Consider the following 27,045-nt stretch of genomic DNA (forward strand, 5'->3'; position numbering starts at 1 on the left):
TGTACAATTATTTATTCGTATTTCAGACCCTGTCAAAAATAATTACATACTGGTATCAGACCATACAGAAAATATGATATACCAATTGGTGTTAGATGGAGGATCAATACAAGCAATATCAACAAAGAGCAACGGAAGGGCAACAGGCATTGAGTTTAACCCGGCCGAAAACATGGTTATTTGGACTGATGTATTGGGTTTCACGATCAATTCAGTCTATCTTAACGGGACCGGAGAAAAAACTGTCTATTCCACAGGTATAGTTTCCAGGCTGGGTCGACGTGCACAAAGTGTTATAATATTCATTTCGATTAAATTAAATTTATACATTCATCATAAGTAGGGCTTTTGATAGTTTTCATTTTAACTAAAAATCTGGTTAAGAGGTTTGTCAATAAACGGATTGGTTCAAATACGGTGAAGCATGAACTTTGTTCATTATATCGACATATTTATATTCGTGTTTTCTACCATTCTATATAATTGAGGAGAGTGATGTAGAGATTAATAACAAATTGGACATTAGATAGATAGATAGACAGACCTACCACAATGTACCGCAGATATAAAGTAAAGAGTAAATTACTAACTTATGTTTCAGACGGAGGATTTTCGGATCGCATTGCTCTCGATCATTCAACAGGAAACTTGTATCATAGCGTTGTTACTTCACTGGGCAGCTATATTGGAGTCATATCAACACAAGGTCTACACAGGAAATTGATTACTGGACTAATGGAACCACGTGCAATTGGGGTGTACCCACTGAAAAGGTATAACCGACAACTTCATCCTAAACTATAAGCGTTGTAAAAATAGCATTGTTTATTAACTCGACAACTATTTCGGAGTCATATCAAAACAAAGTCTACACAAGCAAATTGATTACTGAACTGATGGCACCACATGCAATAGGGATATACTCACTGAAAAAGGTATAACTTACAACTTTATCCTGAGCTAAAAGCCATGTAAAAAAAATTTAAGAGACCTGTATTTAATTGCATCTACTGATACGGTTAGACGACTATTACTAAATGAACTATGCTACGCTGAAATTAATTCACCATTAAGTCTAATTTATAAATAATAGAATGAAGAACAATGAATTGATAACAAAAAATATATGCCTTAGCAATGATGCTATACTCCATAAAATAACTAAAATAGCAGCAATCAAAATGTTAGTTGTCTTATGAATGTACACACACACACGTACATCCATCTTCTGGTCAAGTTGCTACTCCTGTAATTAGTATGAGTATTGAAAACCCCGAACAAGGCTGGTACTTAACACAAAAGTAGCTTTGTCTTAAATAGGAACATGACTATAAAAGATGGTGTTAAAAAGGAATGAATATTGCTTACAAATAACCTCCATTTGAACTAAGATAGCAAGTTATTTGTTAATCGTACTTATTTTGTATATATATTTTTGTTTGATGTTACTTATCGCGTTCATGTAGCTTAAACTCACGAAGGTTACTTAATTACAATTTTTGAAGCTAAATTTTGTTTTTCTTATATGCATTAGCATGTCACTCTTATAAAAGATATATTTATGTGACTAATTATAACCAATTAATTGAACATGTCAACACTCGATGTAAATGTACTCAGAACAGCCACAATCCAGAGTTAAGAAAGAGAAAACATTGTCATAAATAATTGTCTTAATTTTCTTGATATTCAACCATATAAAATATCAGATGTTCAAATAAAAATTAGAAGATGGGCTACATTGATTGTCTAACAGTTCTGGGCTCTAACGGAGAACGTGTTGTCATAAAGCTCCAGCTATTTTTTGCACTCATCATTTTGCCTCCACTATGATCATTTATACGGAACTTATATATTTCCGTATCAGGCAAACAAAATCCATCTATCTGTCTGAGTGGAAATTATCTCAGTCAATGTTTTTGTGTGAACTCTAAGTATGTCTGAGCTTCGTATCATTTTGGTAAATATTTTGTGCTTTGTAACATACTTTGCAGTTTTTTGTTTTGGACCGACCATCACAAGTCGCAACCTCACATCGGACGGGCCACTATGAATGGTGGGAAAATAGTCATCCTGGTGAAATCAAACGTCATCTGGCCCAACGGACTTGCTGTCGATTACTCTTGTAAGTGTCACTATCAATAAGGTTTTAAAACATTTCACACGATAATCTTTAAGGTTTCTTTTACATTAGACTTTTTTAAAAGTGTTTGGAGGGTGTATGCATTGTCTTTGCTTTTTCCTGGTTCAAAACGAGGACACTAAGGCTGAAGGTTTAAATTTATAACTCAGCAACTATTTACAAGTATTGTAAATCAAACAATTAAATTAAAAATCTTCATAAAACTAAATACTACAGACATTGTATCATGCAAGATGTTTAGCACAAATGACGACATGCACGCCTAATGCCCCAAAAGCATAGTAGATGAGAAGTTCAAACGAAAGACGGAAACCTTTAGCCACATTCAATATTATAAGCCTCATTTTTCATGATAATTATTTTTTGAAAACTCGCTTCCGCTTTATTTATTGCTCAACAAATAACTAAATTATTACCAATCTGAAATAGCTCTCAGACGGTATCAACAAAGTCATAAATACTCAGCGGAATATAAATCAAAACAATCATCATGTCACTCAGATCTATAATATTGCCATTCTCAAGTGGGGTCAATTTTTTCCCTTTGGTCAGTCAAATTGATTGTTTCATTTAGAATTGCTAGGCAATCTACTTTAATGTGGGTCACATAATACATGAATTAAGTGTTTACTACGTTTTGTAATACCCAATTTCTCACTTCTGGATAAGAGGTTTTAGATCCACATTCTTAGGATCAGATGGGTTCTGAACAGTAATATCATATCAACACATTATCTGGCTCACAATAGCTGTGGAACGTTTCTCTGTCGGTAGATAACGCTGCGCACATTTGTGTACCTTGTTTAGTTCAAGTATTTAAAGGCTTCCTTTCAATTTTTGAAGTATCTGAATTCTAATATGTTGTCCAAAATAGTCTACATATATATGTACTAGCACGTATTTATCATCAAACGTTTAAAGTGATTGGGTTCAATCTTCTTGTTACTTAATGATTGTATAGGTGCGATGATGTGATTCGCTTTCATCACCTTTATATTGCCGTCGACCTCGGGCGGAAATAACATAACCTGTCTGATATGTTGGACGACACAAAACCAAACATGTAACGTATATTATTACCTAATTACTATTTTATTAGTAGTTAACCATTAACCTCCCATTCGCGACATTTTTCACTACATTGCCCTTAACAAGGGACAAATCAATTCGCTCTGGTAACGACATTCATGTCCTGCAATTTTAGCAATACGTGGGTCTGTTGGATTATTCTGCTGGACACTAAAGGATATAGTATTTGTACGTCTATGGAGGAGGTCGTATTTTGTGATTGTGGACACGAAATAAACAAAAGGGGAAAACTATTCTTTTAATCATAGACTGTCTGACAATAATGATTGTATGCTTCTTTTCGTATATTATTCATAATCATTAGTTTCTTTTATTTTGCAATTCTATTTAAGTTTGAAGTCCACCCATTTTAAGTTGGCATGATCAACCGTTTGTAATCAATAACTTCAAATCTTTAATATGTGGCTTAATATTTTGAAGCCTACATTTGTGGTCCGAAATTTGGTTTGACCGTATCTCAGCCGTATGATATGCATAGAGTTTTTATACCTATGACCGTACCCCGGCCGTAACGTCCGTGAGAGCCTTGTAAGCCTATTCATGATCAATAATTGCAGGAGAAAAAAATAACGTTTTTGCTGGCAGATACATTCTACATCCGCTCCTCGTGAGATGGTATTTAACAATCACACTCCATCCTTAATAGAAGTACAGAATCATCCTACATTGCATCAAATGATGAACTGCGCTGATATGAAGATACCATCTAATAAATGCAGTTCAGCGTATCATTTCTAGACATGCTCTTTTTATGAATGATGGTGCTGCTGAATAAAATTATTAACCATTCGAAAGACAACTTCACTGGCATATTGGTCAAACATATTGGCTTGCCAATTTAGACAAAAATTATATCCAACAAGTATCCCCCAGTGCAGGTACTCTGGTATCTGAAATTTAGAACTATTCGCGTAATGAATCAAGTTTACTGAAAGAGAGAACTTTAGTGATAAAATTAGATATTAAAACATTTTGATTTGTTTTGGTCTAGGAAAATAGTTTCATCTGTCACTATCAGTGTCATAATATAACTGTATTACTCAACAACGACTCAAATGGCACAGCATCATATTAATTTATGGGACTGTCCTCTAATCATCCAATATGTTAACGTATCTTGCAAATTTTTGTATTCATTTAGATGGGGATAGTATATATCAAGCTTGTAAAATACCGTTTGATTTATAATCTTTGCAACATTTCCAGTCAGTCTCTCCAGTTTTTAGTTTGTTATAAGCACAGAAGGTATGTGCATTGTCTTTTAAGTGAAATGTCTTGTTTGTTTGTTGTTGTTGTTTTGTTTTGTTTTGTTTTTTTTGTTTGTTTTTTTTTTTAATAGTTATAATTATCAGATTATGCAGCTCATTTTATACTAATAATGACGAATACATTTGCTGTACTTATATGTTATGCCTACATTTTGGGAATTAAAAAGAGCAAACATCTAACCAAAAGGAACGAAAATGTACCAGTAAGGATTACAATTTAAAACAATGAGCGGAAATTACTGAAACAAATGAATGCTGACATAGAAATGTAATGGTAAGTGATACTTTCAATAGTCTAAAATTACTAAGGGCGATTGCCTAGTATAAAATAAGCGCGAATTGAAAATCCTACAATACTTCCTCATAATTTTCATCCCTCACCTGTATCGTAGGTGATAATCAAAACTGTTGTTTCCTCTGCTACAACGGAACATTCATATGAACATCTACTAAAACGTATTTTAATAAAAAACGTCGACGCGACCGTTAATTTTGAGCAAGTATTCAAATTTTAATAATGTGCACTGCCTCTTGTACTGAAAGCAATTTTTAGTACGTAAATTGAAAACTTGAAAGGCATATAATAGCAACCAATACTTGTTTGATCTCTGCCCAATAACTTGAGGTCTATATCAGCATCTTAGTTCCGATTGCTCTTTGGGTTTAGAGCTAAGCATATATTATATAGGCAATCACGATCTACATTCTGGACTCCTACACATTAGAATCAATACGGGCAATTTACAACAAGAGATATAACAATAAAACATGTATGCAGGAATAATAGACGAGCGGGTTTTTGTGTCTATGACACAACGATCCAGGTTATATGCTTTGATCTAATTCTAAGAAACAAAGGACGAGACAAAGAGTGGTGAGAGAACGATAATAATAATAATAATAATAATAATAAAGACGATAAAATCATAAAAAAAATTATAATTATTTGGATAGATATTATCGCAGACTTTGCGTCGGGTGTAAAATTAAAGATTGGCTGCACTTTTGACACGGCTGCAACGTGAAGGTTAGATTTTGTCATTTAGACCAAATTCCCCATGAGTTTTTGATTGTGTTATACATGTATTGCTAATTTGCATACACTGGTGAGTATGAATCGACATAATATTATATGAATTTCTGCGTGTGCATGTGTGCATATTCAACTCTATATAGATATATACTTGAATGCTCTGATCGATGTAAATGTTCTTGACATGTATCATTACAATTTAAACAGCTAAATGAAAATCGTGTCTCAATCTTTTCTCGTATTTTTGACGCAGAATAATACATAAGCACAATATCGTTTAGCTTGTATCGGAAATTCGGCCCTGTTTCAAAGAAGGCGACAAAAAAGATAGAATAAAAGTGTTTGAAAAAGTAAATGAAATTAAAATGCTAGTCTAAAACAAGGGAAAAGTGTAATTTCATTTACAATTTCGAATTATGTAACCATTCCTTGTTATACGGCCCTTTAAAGGTTTAGGCATTTGTCCTTTCAAAATATAATATTTCCATTTGTATACATGTCTGATCGTATAACATACATTTTACAGATGTCGCTAGTATAACAGGGGTGTGAGTGGCATTAGTACTGTTTCTTGGTTCCAAACTTTGCTATCCCTTTGAGGAGGAAATGAGGATGCAGATGAGCCGATTAAGGGAAATTTTTACATTATATTGTTAAATTCCAGTACACTAGTTGTAAAAATACTGCCTCGAAATGACAATTTACTTTATTCTAAATATCTTAAAATCAATGGGTAAGAACCTAAGAGGTGCAATTACTTAGTTTAGCAGTTGAGTCATTGTCCTTGGCAAATATGCTTTCTGCTATATATTTTCAAAAGAAGAATATAACAAATGACTGTGTTTTTCCCTGCAAAAATGCACAAAATATTTCATATTGTATGTATATATTTTTTTCACACGTTTTGAATAAGTAATAATTATTATTATTATTATTATTATCAGCGACATTTTAATATCATGCAAGCATCTTAAATACATTTTATATTAAAATTTTAGCGGACCGCATTTACTGGACTGACGGCTATTTTAATCGGATTGAATATTGCGGACTGGACGGGAGTGGGAGAACACTTCTAACAGAAGACCCTGGGGCTCACCTTATGGATATTGGAATTGGCAAAGATTTTCTGTATTACACCGCCTGGAACAAGCCGTAAGATATATTAGGTTTTGCTTTGTTCAATCTTTAAGAAAAAAATTTTCTCGCGTCCACAGTTTCGTCTAATGTTCCATGATCCACATCCATACCAATGAAAATATTTGTCAATTGTCTAGAAACAGTTTGGAAAAACGAACCTAGCTTTGGTTGCATATGGTTTCGTCAGATAATGTGATGATCGATGAAAATGGGTGAGGACATAAATGTTTGTGGAAAGTTGGTTTGGTACATTCATAAACATAGCAAAAATGTCCACAGAGGACTCAATGTTTTAATTGCTCTTTTATTGTAACTATATAATCATCATGTAATACAATATCACTCAAGGGAGCCGCTGTAGTTCAGTAGATAGAGCCTCTGACGCGTAATCCATGGAACGCAGGTTTGATTACCGCCCACGTCGGCCAAGTGTGTGTGATGTGATTTGGATTTTTAACGTAGCTTTAACCATGTTTCAGTCATATCGCTACGATGTCTGCAATATGGCAGTTTATAGTGATGTATAGCACTGGGGCATCATGCCGCAGACATGTAGCATCATGTCCCACCCAGTCACATTATCCTGACACCAGGACGTCCAGTCCTAACACTAAACTCTTGATGCTGAGCGCCAAGCAAGGCAGCTGTTAGTACCATTTCTGTAAGTCTTTGGAATGACTCGGCCGGGAATCGAACCCACGACCTCTCGCATCCGAGGCGGACGCTCTAACCACTAGGCCACCGGAGCGGTCCACGTCGGCCAAAGTGTGCATTGAAATCGACAAAAACAAAACAAACTAGTATGACGTAATATTTGTATTTAATATGCCATAAATGTTGTTTATTAAAAATCGGACCACGAAAAGGTAATTATGAATAACAAGTTCCAGATAGGCTATAAGCCAACTGGAAGAAAAATGTCTGGAAAACATCCTAGTAATAATTAAATCCTTACGACTTTAATTATAAAACTTTCCTTACGAAGTTCAAAAACGTGCAAGATAATTAAACTTAAATTTCTCCCGAGTTACTCGAAAAGTGTATGAAATAGAAAATGTTCAACAATCCAAAGGGAAATATGATGTCATTGATCTTTACTTATACTTGGTTCATTCAAATGCAATAATCGTACACGAATCCGAGATACTTTGAATTTCGTTCTGATCATTGTCTCTTTGTTTTGTTCATTTACTCAAAGGAACTCCGTTTGCACAATCAGATCGTGAAAGAAATGAAGAAACCACTTCTAAATATAAAGAATAGTATTCTCGTCTATCGAATGACTCATACATTCATTGAATAAATTTAATGTGTTTTGGAATATTTAGTTCACGATTTTCTCTCTTGTGTGTTTGCTTGGCAATGACACTAAGTTGTAGCTCATATTAATAGTATCTTTTAATTCGCTATTGGTTAGCTTTGACATCAGAAGGATTTAGTCAATTTTGCAAGAATGGTTGCATTTCCTTTTGGATCTACTTTTAGTTATCGTTCCTCTTACATTTTAGCTTCTTTTCTCTTTCAATTTTGTTTCCTTGTCTGTATGTATTCGTGCCTGCCTTAAAATAGGTTTGTATTACAGGTACATAACTGCCATAAGTAAATCGAATCCAGATCAAAAGGAACGTCTCTTTGAGTACCCTGAGTTTGGCCGCCTAGATGCCTTGTTAGTGTATATATCTGATTCACAACCAAGTATGTAGTTCTGGAACTATTGTCGTTCATAATTTTAACTTTTGTTCGAAATTTTTGATGACAGTATTTGTATACAATTGTGGAGTAAATAAATAAAAATAAGAAAAAAATAATGATTAGTCATTATTCGGCTTTTGCGTCAAATATGGATTATGACTTTTGAGCCAAGTATTATTGTCGATCCATCTGATGCAAACTCTTTTTTGTTTCTTTCTTTCTTTTCCTCCTAAATTCCATGCAATCTAAACTCTTTTGGTGTTATCTCTCACCCACATCTTTATAAATTATTTGGCCATGATTGCTAGATCTTTAAATGAATTAAGGTTATAGTGTTAATAATACAATAGTTATGTCATGCATTTGATATCTTTCTTTACAATAAATGTTAATGTTGAGTAATTATTTATGCATTTGCAAGCTACTGTGCACAGACTGTTAAATACAAACAAGACACTCATTTGATACAACGTATATTAATTTTGCTACTGTTAGAATACAAACATTTTGTGGGAAAATAAGCTAATGAGACTTTCCATTATGATAACAACACTGATAAATCTAATCTGTATAAAGAAAAATCTAAATTTGTAATCGAAGAGCAACGTAACCACTTTGCTATAGAACAAACTTAGATAACGTATATGTCTCTTAACTTTCAAACTAGCATGCAAACGTATCAGTTAATGTTCCATAGCAAAGCCGAGACGCGATGTTAAACATATTTCTGACCATTCAGTGGGGTTCCTGTAATCGCTCATATTGGAATTAAATCGGTACTTTAGCACCCATTCAGCTACATCAGTTTGTTACAAGTCTGAATAACGACTTTACTGAAAGCAGTTTCTCCCGCTTTTACATACATGTACACTTGCTAAAATAATAAATCGGTGTTCCCAAATATTCCAAGTCGTATTAAGATGTTGTGCTGCATATGCCGACAGTTATCACATTTCAGAAATTTGCTTAAAAAAGAAAATACAATTATAGATGTTACTTAAACAGAAAAGACAGACCGGTACAAAACTACTTGGTGAAAGAGTGCATCATTACATCTACGATGTAATAGCTATTTAATTTACATTTAGTGTAGCATAGTCAATGAGAATAATCCTAACGGTGAATATTTTCATTTGCTGTTGAAGAACATTTCAATACGCAGTAATTCAATTCACTGACCCATTGAAGAAGAATATGAAATCTCATCGCAAATATATATTCTACCTCCCTAACTACTTACCTACTAATGCATTTTTATCTATGTATCTATCATTAGACATTACTGTGAACCAATATATATATATATATATATATATATATATATATATATATATATATATATATATATATATATATATATATATATATATATATATATATATATATATATATATATAAAGGGCATCCGGAGTGTTCTATCAATAATGGAGACTGCAGTACATTTTGTCTGCCAAATGGAAATGGACGGTCATGCGCATGCGAAGACGGAATAGAGTTAAAGGATGACGGGAAAACATGTGAAAACGGTAGGAATCAAGTCATTGAGTTATTAACTGACTTGTCTTCTTTTGACAAAATCCATCAGTAGAAACTAAAGAAAAGGAATTGCAATTATGTTTATGCTAACCGAAATTCACTCACACATACCCATCGCTCAATGCCACACGAATTGCACAGATACATGTGAAACTCTATTATTCAGCGCAACCGATGTTTTCATTCTTTGAACGTAGAAGCATAAGAAACTAAAACGCAGGGAAGGTGAGTCACTTAATCGGATTAATTAGGGTGATAATTATAAAGTGGAAGTATGTGTTAGTTAATCACATTTTAAAAGTGAATTGGGATAGTATTGCCTAGATAACGTTTTGCTTTGCTGAAAATAATTATGATGAACAGAGCATCAAAGCCATTTGAACTCGATCTTTTACCATTATCACCGCTGCAAGTGTGCTTAATTCAATATTGTCGTCAAAACTGCCATTGTAAAGCAACTATTGAAAATTCCGACGCTTGACATAATTATCTGAATAACCTCCACCCTGTTTCTAACCGTTCATTCATTTCAAAAATCTTAGACAAACTTGTTCGATCCAACTTGTCTTCAAATAGTCTTTATGACAATGTACCTTCCGCATATCGCTGTCACCATAGTACTGAAATTGTCCTTTTGAGAGTAGATAACGACCATCTCCCCGCTTTGGGTAGTGGAAAGATTGCAGTCGTCACCCTTCTTGACTTGTCTGCGGCATTTGACACAATATACCATGATATATTACTTCACCGTTTGAAGCCTGTATTTAGTATTCACGATACCGTCTTACCATGGTTCAACTCTTACTTAGTCAACAGGACACAAACTGTGTCCGTAAATGGAAAACATTACAGAAAAATTATTCGGCAATTGAGAAGAAATGTTAAGCTTTGTATTATTTTGAAATGTATATTGGTTCCGCTCCTTCTCAGATAGTTGATAGTTGAATTCACTGAACACAAGTGTCTTACTTTCATTAACAAAATCAACAACCAAATTCAGAGACTTTTTGCAGGTTGAATTGGATGTTGCAGGAATATAACATTGGTTTTAGGCAAAACAAATAACAAAATAATCTGATTGTAGATGCACTTTCACGTGTGTATTTAGTACATTGATGTTCCACTCGGGAATCCCTCTTGTACCTGCTGTTTGCCATAATCTTTACTCAAGTTTTGTTGACAACTTAGAATGTTATATGAATGTTTGGCCATCATCCTTGTTATCGTATTGTGATTTATATTAATCTATAAAGGAACAGTAAACATAAATGTTTCTTTCCAATTTTAACATCAGTCTTTAGAGGAAGCAATTTTAGTTGTGTTCAGTTTTAATTTAAGTGGAAGATTTTATTTAAATTATTCTTTGGAATTACAACATGTTTATTGATTATCGAACAAAAACACTGTTTTGGAATTATTGTGATTTCATTCAAGAACGTTTTGGAGTATATTCTGATATTTTACGAATGTTAGAACATCACAGTTCCAAGCACATTCAAACTTAGAACTCATTCGTAACTTCAGGTTTAGACTTGTAATAGATCTGTTATGACTATTTGGGATTTAATTCAAAATGTTGTAAGTACCTATTAACTTTTCACTTTATTGTAGGGGAATAAGTTATTTGTTAAATTTTACTTAACTTGTTGGCTATATATTTATTAAAATATTTTATTTTCATTTCATTCTCATGTGCAAAAACCTTTTAATCATAAATTTATCAATACAATATTAATGTACGAAATAATATCATTTATACATACCTTATATTCATAAACAAAATCTGTTTCAATGTAACCTGAGTTTGGAATACAAGTTTATTATCGTTTCTTACCTCCTAAATTGTGTCAATTGTATCTTCCATTTATTTTATTTTTATTGGATACACCTTACCCTATAGCACCTTTTCCCTTTTGTGCAAAATATTTTCGTTATTTTCTATATGCAGTGCTACAGTGTCCTGCCAAGATCAAGAATGGCAGAATTGTATCATCATGCTCCCGGTATATAGACAGCAAGTGCTTTTTCGTATGCGATAAAGGATATTCATCTAGAGGCAGCTTATCAGAATTGAGATGTGATGATTCTGAAGATTGGGACCCACCATCACCCTGTCAAGGTAAATACTATAATGAACAAAGACCAAAAATCCATAAAGACCTTTACAAACCTACATTCTGATTAGATTGCTGGAGCAAATAATTTGCCTTGTTTTTTGTTAATTATATTCATAGTTTTTGAATATGATTAGTTGAGTAATGATACCTAACGGTACCCACTCACTCTTTAACAAACAGCAAAACAAGCACGACACAACCAGCAGTACTTAATCATAAATAAACAATAAACAATATAGTCTAAAACATGAAGTGAGCATATTGGTGCCATCAAAACTTAATAATGTACCCAACCATCATCAGTTTTGGTATTTGTTAGGTCTCATAAAACCAAAGTTTCATGCGTATTTGAAAGCTTGATTAGCGCTACACGTATAGTAAATGCATTAGAGTTCTAAGTGTAATAATATTTTTACGCTAAACCACTCCAACCGAATACCACAAAATTGAAATAAAACTCAATAATCTCGAGCCTAACACACCCACCCACTCCTATAGGATACGGTAGCACCAAAACTTGAAATAACTAAGTTTTAATCATTCAAATATACAATGGTGCAAACACTAATTCGAAATTTTAGCACTTTATCAATAATGACGCAAGTCTATATGGCATTGAACTCAACGCTTTTAGAGAGGTTATATATAACTGCAGTGATAGATTACTGCAATGACTACAAAATCTTATCTAATGGTTATTATTCGCCTCCACCTGTTAACGTGTTTTTAATGTTCTAAAACAAATTGCACAAAAAAATATTAAAAGTAGAAGATGCCAGTGAAAGAGATTTCTACACGATGCATGCAACAAATGTTCCTCAAGTCAAATTAATAAGAATATCATAGCAAAATATACCTGTGTTGATTATCATTCAACATTGAGACAAAAACAAGACATATACGCTGATCTTTTGACAGTTTTAAACCTAGCTGTATGGCAACAATTTAACTTCCATCTCTATACTGGTCTTTCAATATACATGACAATTATGGTACCGTTGACCTTTAACATTTGGGATCATTTATACATTTTTCATCTGAGATTAATTGACCTGGAGGAAATGGGTAGGTCTTTTTTAATTGCAATGAAAGACTAATGGTATTATCCGAATCCATTTCTAAAATACAAGTAGTATGCTTGTCATCGGTAATTTCAGACCAACGTTCTTCGATCCATCTGATTAATTCATTAGTTGCACGGCCAAAGGAATGTTTCCAATTGTATTAGCTCATGGTATGTTATTTAACGTGTTGGAATTTATGTTTATAATGAAGAACCTTTACCTTAATTTTCGCCCTTACCAATATGTTTAGATGTTACCGTCTTTCTTTAAGTTCTATTCATAATTTGCTTCTGTATAGCTGTATCTACATCTTATTCCATTCTCAGTTCTCGGAACATATTTTAGTCTGTTAGCAGATGTAATTCAGTACCCGGTATATGTACACTAGCATGGTGTTTTACTCGCTGAATAATACAAGACTGAACGGTTACTATTTTATCACCTTTCTCATAGACATTTTTCTATTCCCTAAAATGTTTTTTGATCGTCAATGGGTATTTCTTAAATATTCAGGTAGATATCTACGTGTCTTTGATTGAAATAGATTGAAATATTCTATGAACATGTCAATAATTGTCATTTGCTCTTCTGAAGTCCTTTAGTGACTAACTAAACCCTTCTTCTAGGAACACATTAAACATTACAAAGCTATCCATATATAAATAGGAGTAAGCACCATTCCTCTTTTGTATCCCTAAACAGTTACAATGTTTCTCTAAATATTTCATTAATGAAATATTTAACTGCCAGGTACATTTATTGCCCCATGAATGAAAAGCTTCATGCAAACCTAATTATCATTTAACAGCCCTATATGATATTGCATGTACGAAACGAATAATGGCATATATTTCATCGTTTTCAATATGACTTGTACATCTTCATCGGGATGATGATACCCAATATGTTAATAAACTGATGTCTGTCATAACCGAACAATATTTGAGTGAACAATGGTATATACTTGGTTACTGCAATTCAAATTGAATTCCTTATGCTCTGCATCTTTGTGTATTGTCTGTTAATATGTCATGGTCGATTATTTTATTTTGTGTTATCATTCCTCTCAAGCAAACTGCTGTGATCTTTAAAGCTCAGATGGAACATGTATTTGAGCTATTAAAATGTTCATCTTTCTTCGTTAACACAGTCGTTTCTTTTTCTGTCCTACACTAGATTTACAATGGTATCCGACGCATTGCAAATTACTTTAATCTGGTCCGTTATTCTGTGAACTGCATGTTTGTATCATTCGTTGATCGATTTAACAAAGCCCATGAATTATTATGTTCAGCTTTTTGATAGATGTTAACTTCTGTGTCGGTTACATTTTTCACGTCTACATTTGAACCTAGGGTATAGGTTGCCTCTGGTACAGTGATACTTTGAAACTCATAACTAAATAAAGTGCATTCCTTTAAATAGGCGTTGATAGTTTCGTTTCATTCTTCCGGTAATATATTTTAAACAATGAACCATTTGTAACATATGTATATTGTGTTGTCAGTGGTGACATCTATTTTTTCCAAAAATAATTCAGTCCTTCGTAAATATTTGCAATTTTCTCTTTGGTACCTGAGATCCACTAAATCAATGATCGTATCTATCGAGAGATTTTCTTTATTGTCACTGATAATCTTTTGTGGGAGTATTTAAAATTGATTATACGGCATATAACAAAATTCGTATCCATATACATCTACTATATTACAAGATAATACAAGTTTGTCTTCACTCCGACGTTTTGATATATTAGTGTGATATGAATTATCCGTTTTATTCTTAGTACTATCGTCATTGAGTTTCTTGGTGTGCTGCAACAGTGCTGACTGTTTATTTGTTTTATCACAATCAGAGAAAATGAATTTTTGTTCAGCTTCAGTCAATCCATTTTATTGCACAGCATTCAAAACTTAATAATAAAGTATTTCCCTTGATTTTCTTCACTTCCGATCTTTCTTATGCAAAATAATTTTGAATAGGCAAGATTAAGAGAAGATATAATCTTTCCTTATATTGATTTCTGAATTGGTTGGTGATTTTACTGGAGAGTGAACAGCCTTCACTCCGACGAGCATCTTATATAAAACTGCTAACTGAACATTGTTTATTTTCCATTTTCTGGACAAACGAAGGTAACTTACGCTACGAAAATGTAAATTTCTAAAATTAATTTGATATTAAAAAATGGTATCATTGCACTTTGAAAAAAAATCGATGACTATGCTGTGACAATTTATTCATGTATTACAAGAAATGGCCAAATCATTTTTCGCTGTCCTATTTCAGTGCATTTCCCAAGCACACAAAATCAGTCATTTTCATCAATTGACTCCTTCAGATAGCACATGGCTTTCCTAATTGTTAAAAATAATCAGCAAAATATCAATCATGTTGTTGAAAGACATGTACATGCATGCTACGGTTTTAAACAGTATGAGATTTATATCGGTAGATACATAGGCGACAGAGTGGTAGTTCTGAGTTAATATTGTCCATAGAGTTCGAAAATTATCCTCACCGTATAAATTATGATGTGGTATTCTCTCTTCTTACGTCCTGGTAAAGTGACCTTTTGCATGTCATCTATGATTGCGTCAGCAGAGTGTTTACGTTTCGAATGCCTGCTCATGTGAGAACCTAATTGTCTGGGCCCGTACCATCTTATCCTCATTAGTTTCCTCAGGCACCCAATGTGAAAATGGTTCAGCTTCTTGGCATGGCGTCAATGCACCGTCTAGTGTTGCAAGCAAACAACAGGGTCGGCATAGTCTGGCAAAGACCACACATGCTTTAGCAATTCCTTATGCTGGTTTCATCATCGATGAGAACTGTGCGTCACAGAGTACTGCCGAGAAAAGTGCAGCTTCATAGAACGCTTTTATTTCTGCGTAGGATTGAATTTCATCTGTCTTTATGCTCCGCCGTGCGTCTTTCAACTCACCAAGTTTGCATTAGACATTCTTCATAATGCATTTGATGGTTGCCTTCTTAGATGCTAAAGTGATGTCTTCTAAAGAAGTCTTTTGTAGCTTATGTTGCTTATTTAGTAGTTCATCATGGCAGCATCGTTCTAATAAAAGCATTCACATATGTTGCGACCGAAGGTTTTGAATGCCGCTGAGTACCCAGAGTCCCTGAAGAATGCCCAGTTTTCCTCTACATTGTCGGAGTTCGCATCCGTTATTACAAAGGGATGCACAGATTCCTGCAAATGTCATTTTCACATTATTCTGTTTCAATTTTAAAACATTACTCTTTATTGGCACTTTTTAACCTTGCTGTAGCCCTCTAGGCTGAATCTGTTTCATGAACTTGGAGTCTATGGTCCTGTGGTCAGTCCAGTATTCTGCACTTCTCGTGATCTTTGTTACTCTAACATACTGTCTGTTTCTTCTCCTGACGATGATTTAATCAATATGATGCCAGTGTCTGGGGAGTATGTGCATCCAAGACATCGAATTTTGTCTACAGTGCAATTTCGACATATTGTTAGCTTGTCCACCATCAATACTTCCGCGATAAGAGACTGCAGATGTCCCTAATCCCATCTGTGTTGGTCAAGGTGAGTTCATAGATTCAGATGATAGCTTAATATCTTTTTTCAAGATATACGGGATCTAATATGCTTTAGTCTGTCATTAAAGCCCTTTGGGAGACTTTGAGCCTGCTGGTTAGCTGTGATATTATGGCAACTCAACACCAGGTTTGTACCTGAGGCTTATCGACACGTTTTTAGGACTTTTAGAAAATCAACTGACCAGACCTATGTCGAAGCTGAATTGGAAAACTCAGGAATATTCGATCTATGCTGCTATTCCAAAAACATTTTTTAAAAATTACGAAAATCTAAGACAACTTGTATTACTTGAAGACTTCAAGAAATGTATCCAGGGTGACGTTAAGACTATCCTGATGATCATAAGGTCAAAACTTTTACAAAATGTTGTTCTTACTGCTGAAGAGTATTCCTAAGCTCATAAAGTTTCTTTCGTCAGCAAGTCTTCCACTCAGGCGTCTTCTGGTAAAAAAACAAACATTTCAACCTAATACGAGCCCTTTCATTGCGGCACAACTTTTAGAAATCAATATTCGGATAAGATTGACCAGAAGTCCGTATTTATTCCTACGTGTACCTATTGCCAGCAGAAACTGCATATTATTTATGATTACTGCAAGTTGAACAATAAGCACAAGAATCAAGACAGACTTATTCCAAATGATCTTATTTATAAAAGGTCAAATTCACGGTCAAGTATTCAAAGCAATACTTTACATTTCTTGGGTCAAATAAACTCTAGTCTCATTTTATTGTGGAGAATTATGAACCACTCATGTAGAAGGGTTCTATATCACTCATGGGTGATTCAGCCAATCATATCCCTAAGACAATTTTAAGGGACACATGAGCTTCTCAGTGTCTTTTATTATCGGGTACTTTGCCTTTTTCTGAGAATCTTCTTCTAATGAGAGTGTTCTTATTCAAGGAGTGGATTTTGGCTTTGTTAATGTTTTTCTCCATTTTGTAAATTTGTTATTAGACTTAGTTTCACGCCCCTTGACACTGGGAACAGTGTTTTCTTTATCCAGTCAGGACGTTCATTTATTACTAGGCAAGCCCTAGCTGGAGATAAAGTTGTGGTTAATCCATTTGTAACTGACAAGCCTTGTTTTGATCAGAAATTCGATCCTATTGAAAAATAAATCCCTGATTTATGCCTAGCTGGTGCAGTTAATAGAGCAATGGCAAAGAAAGCTCTTGAGAATGATGTTGCTCAGGAAAGAATTAATTTAGCTGAAACATGTATTTGTCATGCTTTTGACGAGCTCAATTTCACTCCTCGTTTGGATCAATCAAAAGGTATTGATCACAGTGATTATCTTTTAATTAATCATTATCTTTATGCTAATCAGGGTGACAAACGACAATCTCTTGTCATTGAACAGGAAAAAGATCCTGAAATCTCCTGTTAGTTTAAAAGGGTCATTAACGAAATAGAAACCAAAGAACTATCTGTTTGTTTCATTAACAATTTGATTCTAATGAGAAAATGGAGACCACCCAAGGTACCTGCTGCTGACGTGTGGTCAGCAAACGATAACAATTTAGTTCCGAAATCGTACAGACAGGACATTTTAGTATGGTCCATGAAACTCCTTTGGCTAGTCAAGTAAGGATTAATATGACTTATCACAAGATCTTCAATAACTTCCATTGCCCAAAAATTAAAAGTGGTATTTGTAAATACTGCAGATCTTTTCAGATGTGACAAATGGTATTAAAACACAATCATACGATACATAAGGCTCATGATCTGAAATCTATCCCTATATTTGATAAACCGTTTAGCAGAATAATGATAGACTGTGTTGGTCCTTTACCTAAGACCAAGTCAGGCAACCAATACGTGTTGATCATAATGTGTGCATCAACAAGATTTCTTTTGAGAAATATTAAAACTAAAACAATAGTAAAACCTTTTAAAAGTTTATTATTCAGTTTGGCCTTCCTAGATCTGTCCAATCTGATCACAGTTTATGTCTGGAATATTCCAGTCAGTTATGCTTGAATTTGGCATTCAGCAATTCAAGTCAAAATCGAAATGAAGGTACGAAAGAGTTACAATAATAGTACTCCTGGAATGTACATTTATTAAAGGAGTTCTAGTATGTGGATAGAGATAGCCAGGTAATTTATGCGATTAATTTAGTTGTATCTGTCCAACAAACTGAGGATTTAGATGATGGAATGCAATCTTACTGTATTTATTGTGGAGTGACAAATCTTCGAAATTCAGAAATTATTAATAATCTGCACTATAAACATTCATATTTGCTGTTACAAGAAAAGAATGAGCTAAAACAGTTATTACTTAAATGTGAGCTTTTATTTCAAGATGCTTCTGCAAGAACATATAAAATTTACCGTGATGTTGAATTTGTAAATTCCAAACAACGTCCGTACATGATGAACCCTCGCAAACAGGAATGTTTACAAACAATTCAGTATTTGCTGTGGAATGATGTCATAGAGCCCAGTAAATGTGATTGTAGTGCACCATGTATACTTGTTCTGAAACCAAATAATACTTTCCACATCTGCACTGATTATAGAAAAGTGAACAGTGTGACTAAAACAGATTCATTTCCATTACCAGGAATCGCTGACTGTATTGATAAAATTAAAAATACAAAGTATGTCACCAAATTAGACCTTCTGAAAGGAGTTTGGCAAATTCCACTGACAGAAAGGGCAAATGAAATTTCAGCATTTGTGACTCCAGATGGATTTTATCAATATAAATTGATACCGTTTGGGATAAAAGGTTCGAATACTCTTTTTCAACGTTTGATGAACATGATTTCATCTGGTCTATATAATTGTGATGCTTAGGTCGATGATGTCATCATCTACAACAACACCTGGAAAAAATCATTAAGAACAAAGCCAGAAATTCTTTGACAGGCTCAATGATGCAAATTTGACGATTAATTTAACCAAAAGTAAGTTTTGCCATGCTTGTGTAACATTTATAGGTCATATCATGGGACATGGACATGTTAAGCCTATAAATGCTAAAGTCAAGGCAATTTCTGAATTCCTTGTGCCTATCAGTAAAAAGCAACTGATGAGATTTTTGGGTATGTCTGGAAACTGTTGGAAATGGTGTAAAAGTTTTCCATAATTGCTGAACCCCTGACAAATTTAATGAGCAAGAAAACCAAGTTTCATTTGTCTGAAAAAATGTCAGGACGATTTAGTATGATAAAAGGCATTCTTACGAGTGAACCAGTCTGTACAGCTCCAAAATTTCAGTCAATATCGTAAACTGTCTGTTGATGCAACTGATGTTGGGGTTAGACAAGTATTAATTCAGGAAAACAAAAATGGTGTAGATCATCCAGTGTGATATTCTTCTAAAAAATTAAATAAGCACCATAGAGATTATTCCACAATCGAAAATGAATGTTTGGTTTTGATATTGTCATTACAACACTTTGAGTTCTACATTAGTTCAGCTCCTTCTCCGATTATTGTTTAGTGATCGCAACCGCCTTACTTTCGGCAACATGAAAAACAAAAATCAGAGATTATTATGGTGAAGTTTGAAATTCCAGGAACATAATATTGACATCAGGCAAGATAAGGGAAAAGACAATTTTATAGCAGATGCACTTTCACTTGTATATAAATATATTGTTTCATGTATAATTTATGTCATTCTTAAGATTTCTTCTTACGTCATGTTCTTTACCACATGTTGTTTTGACTTGTAGTAAGTAGAAAGCTTTATTGCAAGCATCTTTAGACCGTTCCGGTGTCCTTGTGGTTAGAGCGTCCGCCTCGGAAGCGGGAGGTCGTGGGTTTGATCCCCGGCCGAGCCATACCAAAGACATAAAAATGATACTAACAGCTGCCTCGCTTGGCGCTCAGCATTAAGATGTTAGTGTTAGGACTGGTCGGCCTTGTGTCAGGATAATGTGACTTGGTGAGACAACATGCTACATGTCAGCGGCATGATGCCCCAGTGCTAGGCATCACTATAACAATTTTAAGCTCCATTAAAAATCCAACACACACACACACACACACACATAAATCGTTTTGTTTCTTTATGAGGGCAAGTGTGATGCATATTTAATTTAATTGTTTGTTTGTTAGTTTTAATTTGTTTATTTCATTACATGCTACTGTAATGTGATATTGTATGCTGTACTTTGCCTTGTCCAAAATTGAGTTCATTTCTGTTTGACCTTATTGACCTGACTGATATTTTTATTTTATTGTGTGTAAACAACTAATACAAAGCTAAGTTATTATCTCAGTGTATGGACTTAATATCAGGATCATTATTAATAGAAAGAGTAAATATATTTATTTGGGTCTTCTGACATGTGCCTTCATAGACCAGAAGGATGAGCATATATTCTTGACCTCCTGATCCGTCAGAGACGACTTCTTAGAGTCAGGTGTAGCTGTCCATACTCGGTGAACAGTTACAGGTAGTACGGTCTACTATTTACGGTAGCAGACGATGCCCTACTTGACAATGCACACACATACATACATACATACATACATACATACATACATACATACATACATACGGTCTACTGTTTACGGTAGCAGACGATGCCTTACATGACAATACACACATACATACATACATACATACATACACACACACATTCATACATACATACATACATACATACATACATACATACATACATACATACATACATACATACATACATACATACATACATACATAACTACCTGGAGAGCAAATATGGAACTAAGGGGTGACTTAATTCACTTCAGAAACATTCATTTGGACTTAAAACCAAGTAATATATGGTTTCTTGGGCGTAAATTTCCATCCATGTTATGGCCTCTCTCTGAAGTAATGAAACTATATATCATACCTGTTGGTAAAGTTATGGTATGCAAACTCTGTGGAAATGAGACTGACGACAGAGCGAAACATCTTATTTTAGCCTGCGAAATGCTGTTTGAGGAATGAAACGTTTTCTTTGAGAGAGTGATTGACTCTTTAGAAGTGAGAGACGGGGTTAACTTATTCAATCAAGAAGACGATATATTGTTGGAGACACTTCTTGGAAGCAGGGTTGACTGCATGTCGTCTGTTGACGATGATGTATCAGATAGGCTCATGTTGGTGACCGCAAACAGCATAGCTTGATTCTACAATAAAATGTGCGCCCTACTATCAACTAACATGCTCTAACATGATATAAAAAGTAAGTAGTAAATTAACATTAAAAATAAACAATTAAAGGCCAAAGTCTTCTTGTCAAATCCGCAAATTTTGTTGTATGACAGCTGTTTGTGTGTGTGTTTATGTATTTGTTTATGTTTATTTCCAAGAGATTTCTATATGGTTTTCTGTATTTATATATCTCATTTTGTAAATGCATTAGTTGACGGTGTATATATCATGCTTGCGTTCTCGTCTATGATGTGTCTCATAATCCTATGATATGTATAATATGTATCTTAGCAACCTGATATACTCTTTGTTGAAGAGGTAACTAAGTCATTTAGACAGTCAGTCATAGATAAATGCATGCACGCACGCATACGCGCAAACAAGTATATATATGCATAAATACATGCGTCATATGAAAAAAAAAACTACATATAGAATTACACTGTTATAAGTTTTTCATTTCATTTTCGTTACTATCTCGAACTCAATGTTAAGCACATAACACTACTGACGTATTAACTTTTCGAAATATTATCATCAAGCAACTGTTAAAAGATTAGTGCCTTGCTCCGCCAAATGAGTGCAGATTTGCATAATTGCAGCTATTGAGATATTTCGTTTTGTCAATACGGTAGCTGACACAGTATTACTATTGTATTTTTGTCAATTTTCTGTTCTATTTTATGATCTTGTATTATCATGAATTTGTTTAATCTGATGTAATCTCTTTTTTAAGAGAAAATAAAGTCAGTCAGTTAGTCATACACACACACATTCATACATACATACATACATACATACATACATACGGTCTACTGTTTACGGTAGCAGATGATGCTTACTTGACAATACACACATACATACATACATACATACATACATACATACATACATACATACATACATACATACATACATACATACATACATACATATATACATACATACATACATACATACATACATACATACATACATACATACATACATACATACATGTGTTTATTATCTAAATTTCGCATTGGAAACCTCGTGGCATAATAACAGCATGGTTTTAAAATATTTTTGCAGAAGAACACAAGAGTATCGAAAAGGAGAAGTTACCGCTGAAACAAAGAGTTCGTGCTCTCGTTGCCACGATCAACAGTTGGACGACAGAGATACTCCTTGCTACAGCTACTCTTCTGTGTTGTATAATGATTCTTCAAAATAGGTGAGCTTTAAAGGTAACATAAGATTACGCTTTATGCCATGTATAATTATTATCAAAGAAAAATATTTTTCCTATTTATATCATTAATGTGACCATTAAAGAATGAGTTAGCAAGCATACATATTATATACATACTACTATGCCCAATGACTGCATTATTATAGACTATCCCAACATAAATATGTTACACACTCCATACGCATGGCCCCATTTCAAAACATTCAATCAATCTCATCCTAAAAACGTTAAACATTTCTCTTTAGATTAATTATAATTCTGTATAGGATTTTGAAACATTTTATATGTGTTTGTTGTGCATTTATTCTCAACAAAATCTATACAAAAATTATAACTAAGCATTAATACTATTTTGATTGTGTCAATATATGTAAGATATAGCATTAAAGCATCAGGCTGTGTTTAGAGTTTACCTTGGACCGTACGAGTTTCGGTTGTTAATTGGTTGCAAATATATGCACATATTTTTATTCATACATTCTTTTTCATTCGACGCAGATATGCTCCCGATGTGAATACCTGTTTATATTCTTTGTCTAAATTTATTTCAAAATATTTATGTATTTACTTTTTAAATAAATAGTTTAATATTTAAAACAGCATTTCTCAAAGTACCTTTGAATAGAGCCTATAGTTTAGTTAATAAGCTGACTACATTAAGGATCGAATTATAATACTTGTCTCCGATATGTAACTTTTCTTAAAACATGCTTATGCGTGTATATGTGAAATATCTATGGATTTAAAATTGGTCATAAATTTTAAAACGTTGTAAGAAACTCTTTAGATTTTATAGGAAACCATATATTTATATAAAAGTCATTCTTTATACAAGCAATGGTCATTATTGAAAAGAGATAGACTGGAAAATTATTAAGTTTATCACAAATCGCATGTAACTATTTACATAGACATTCATTTCAAAAACGAAATACAATATTCTCGACATTTCTCTTATATGTTTAATTTATTTGATTTTACTTATGCACCTTTAGAATATATGAAATAGTTTTCTAAGACTCGCAAATGGACATGTGACATTAAAATTACAATATAAGCTACATTAAATGTAGAATGAGCCTAACAAGTATAAACTGTCGGAACCCTTATAATTGTTAAATAGCAATAACAGATGAAATAAGCTAGCAATTTGACTCTGTGTTTGCGGAATAGCAATTAATTTACTTGGAAATTTCGACTTTTCAATATGAGCTTAATGCAAGACTGGTTCAATTCAGCTGCATTAAAAAAAAATTATCGCGTAAAAATTATGGTGAGAAACGATGATTTGAATACTATGAAGACATTAAACTAGAGAGGACACAAATATAGTTTGTGTAAAAATAAATATCCATAACATATTGTTACGTCCTGGGGGATTATGCTAAGTAATAAGAAAAGATAAAACCCAACAAGTAATCCACAATCCAAATATAAATACAAATACAAACAACGTGAAAGAATTTTTTTAAAAATCTTACAGTATTGAATAAATGCCTAGATTTTGCTAAATGTATTATCAATATAACAGTAATCCGTAAATGATACAAAAGTAGTTCGAATGTAAGTCCTAACATGCTTATGTGCTAGCCCTATCAAAGAATCACTGTTCCAATATCCAAACGTTTTTACTTCGAGGTAACTACATTGAAAATTGAATACCACAAATATCTTTGAATGTTTTACGATAATCCAACTCAATTAATAAATATCCAAGTCCTTGAATAATTTCATAAAATTCAATAAGACGGTGTCTGTTTAGAATAAATGTGTCCGTTCTACAATTTCAACAAACAAATTAAAAATAAATCTAGATTATCTGGTAACTGTTACAAAACTGAAATATAACTGTAGAGCAGGAATCTCAAGCACGCGGCACGCGGACCGCATGAGGCCTGCCAAGCCGTATCCTTTGGCCCACAAAATGATTGGCGTCATACGGCGTCACGAGAGATAACAATGTTGGTGCGGCCTTGGGCCATCGAAAATACCCTCATGCAGCCGTTGGGGTTGTTTGAGTTTGAGACTTCTGCTGTTGAATGAAGCGCTATGCTTTAATGCCATTTTAATATCACCTATCATGAGAATATCTCATTAACCTAAATGATTAAAAACTTATTCAAAAAATAATATATATGACATAGATATCCGTAACAATATAAAATTTCACGAATATTTGCATACGGAAATCTTCAGTTACTGCTAAAAGCAGTTGTCAGTTCGATACGCTCACGAATGTGAACATTGAGATAAATTTGTCACGTTCGTCGATTCAAGAGTAAAATAACCCTTCTATTGACGTTTGGCAAATAAAAATAATAACAATAATAATACATATTCAAAGAATGTGTTATAAGCTTTTTTGGTCGTATTATTTGATTTGTGTTGTTCATACTTATTTTAAATGTTATCTAAAATTTAGGAGACAGAGGCAGCAGGGCTAACAAGCAGTGGAATAAAGCTTCAAAGACAGGACTGAGAGTGATAGCTTTAATCAAAATCACGAGCTTAAGGAAGCCCAGACGTGCCATTCCTAACTACGTATAAATCTTGACATAAGAAAAGGACATGGGAGGAAACTCTTGGTGTAAACTTAATGTTGTTCCTAACATTGTTTACTTTAAACATATTATCATATCTAATTTTAAAAACATTACTGAGAACAACCATAATGCGTCATATTTAATTGTATTTCCACGTATAATACCTGTCGCAGCTTACTTAATGACATAAATTCTGTGTAATGTTGTATCTTCATTTGATCGGTATAAATTCTATATGAAACAATTTTTTGCTGCAGATACATTTTCTGATATTCTGCTTTAATTTAGATAGATCTCAAATACATGTTGCAAAATTATGAATATTTCTAAATTAATATCTTGGTTTTGATTACTGATTTGTTAGCAGTCATGCTTTGTCACGTAATAACTTTCTATTAGTACTGGTATTGATGACAATGCGTTTTATTTTCAACAGTATGGAAACGTTTCAAGATATTCTTCTTCTTCAAAATCTGCATTTACGCATTCTTCATACTTATCAGTCTTGCGCTATATATATATATATATATATATATATATATATATATATATATATATATATATATATATATATAGTAACTGCAAATTCATGTCATAAATTACTATACAGAATAAGACAGCAAAGAGAGGAAACTCTCATGTGCATCATAATGCATGATAATTGCACGAGCTTAATTTTCTATTCTCAACGTTTTTGTACAACCTACATATTTCACAACATGAAACATGAAAATGTGCGAACCTTTTCATTCATTCTATCATTATTCTGCAGTATAACTTAGTTTATAAATTTCACGGTGTGTTTCTCGTCTTCTTTGTTTCTTTTCTAAGCAACTATTTAAAGGCACACGGAGGAGTAAAAGTGGAGCATCAAATGTAGACTTCTCTTTCAATTTGTCTGCGTATGTTTAAAGGTATCAATCCATGAAATAACGGTGATTCTAAGCACTCACTACAGTTATAAAACCTCAAGTGGAGATCGTGGTTATTGTTTATACAACATTACATGGAATGGAACCAGATACGTATTCATAAAGGTAGAAACAAGGTTTGGACTGAAATAAAATATAAAAGAAGCCATGAATGCCGCGATCAAAGTAATGTTTATTAAAGTTTACCCAACGAATCTAACCGTCTAACGCTAAGAGGAGTCGAGTCGCAATTATTTTTTCCTATATATTCTCTTCATTTGTGTCTCACTACTGAACTTTCCACAGTGCCTAAACAATATTAAATAATGTATTATTCTAAAACACCTTCAAAGATGAATTCCCAGTGAAGTTCTTACCGTAGGTTATCCGACATTTCTTTGCCAGGCTGGATTGTAAATAAACCAACGTGCAATAGTCAGACTTCACATACGGATCAGCATCTGTGCTTCTTGACTTACTGTGCACTGTCCCCGATATATATACACAGACAACCACACCACAAATCTAACTCTTGTGTAACCA

At 33.5% G+C, this 27,045-nt stretch overlaps 1 protein-coding gene across 1 annotated transcript; it reads left to right on the forward strand.

Moving 5' to 3' along the window:
- Positions 1-4: 4 nt before the first annotated feature.
- On the forward strand, positions 5-26,395 carry LOC149782711 (low-density lipoprotein receptor-related protein 5-like protein). The gene is made up of 9 exons (XM_089934905.1): positions 5-257; positions 602-773; positions 1,995-2,125; positions 6,532-6,688; positions 8,256-8,368; positions 9,766-9,891; positions 11,850-12,020; positions 22,889-23,030; positions 25,471-26,395. The coding sequence occupies exons 1-9, from the start codon at positions 74-76 to the stop codon at positions 25,490-25,492; spliced, it is 1,218 nt and encodes a 405-aa protein (XP_089791031.1). The 5' UTR covers positions 5-73; the 3' UTR covers positions 25,493-26,395.
- The last annotated feature ends 650 nt before the right edge of the window (positions 26,396-27,045 follow it).

This window comes from Sinohyriopsis cumingii, chromosome 15 (genome assembly GCF_028554795.1).
Source record: "Sinohyriopsis cumingii isolate HCF-2022 chromosome 15, ASM2855479v2, whole genome shotgun sequence".
NCBI classification, from domain to species: domain Eukaryota; kingdom Metazoa; phylum Mollusca; class Bivalvia; order Unionida; family Unionidae; genus Sinohyriopsis; species Sinohyriopsis cumingii.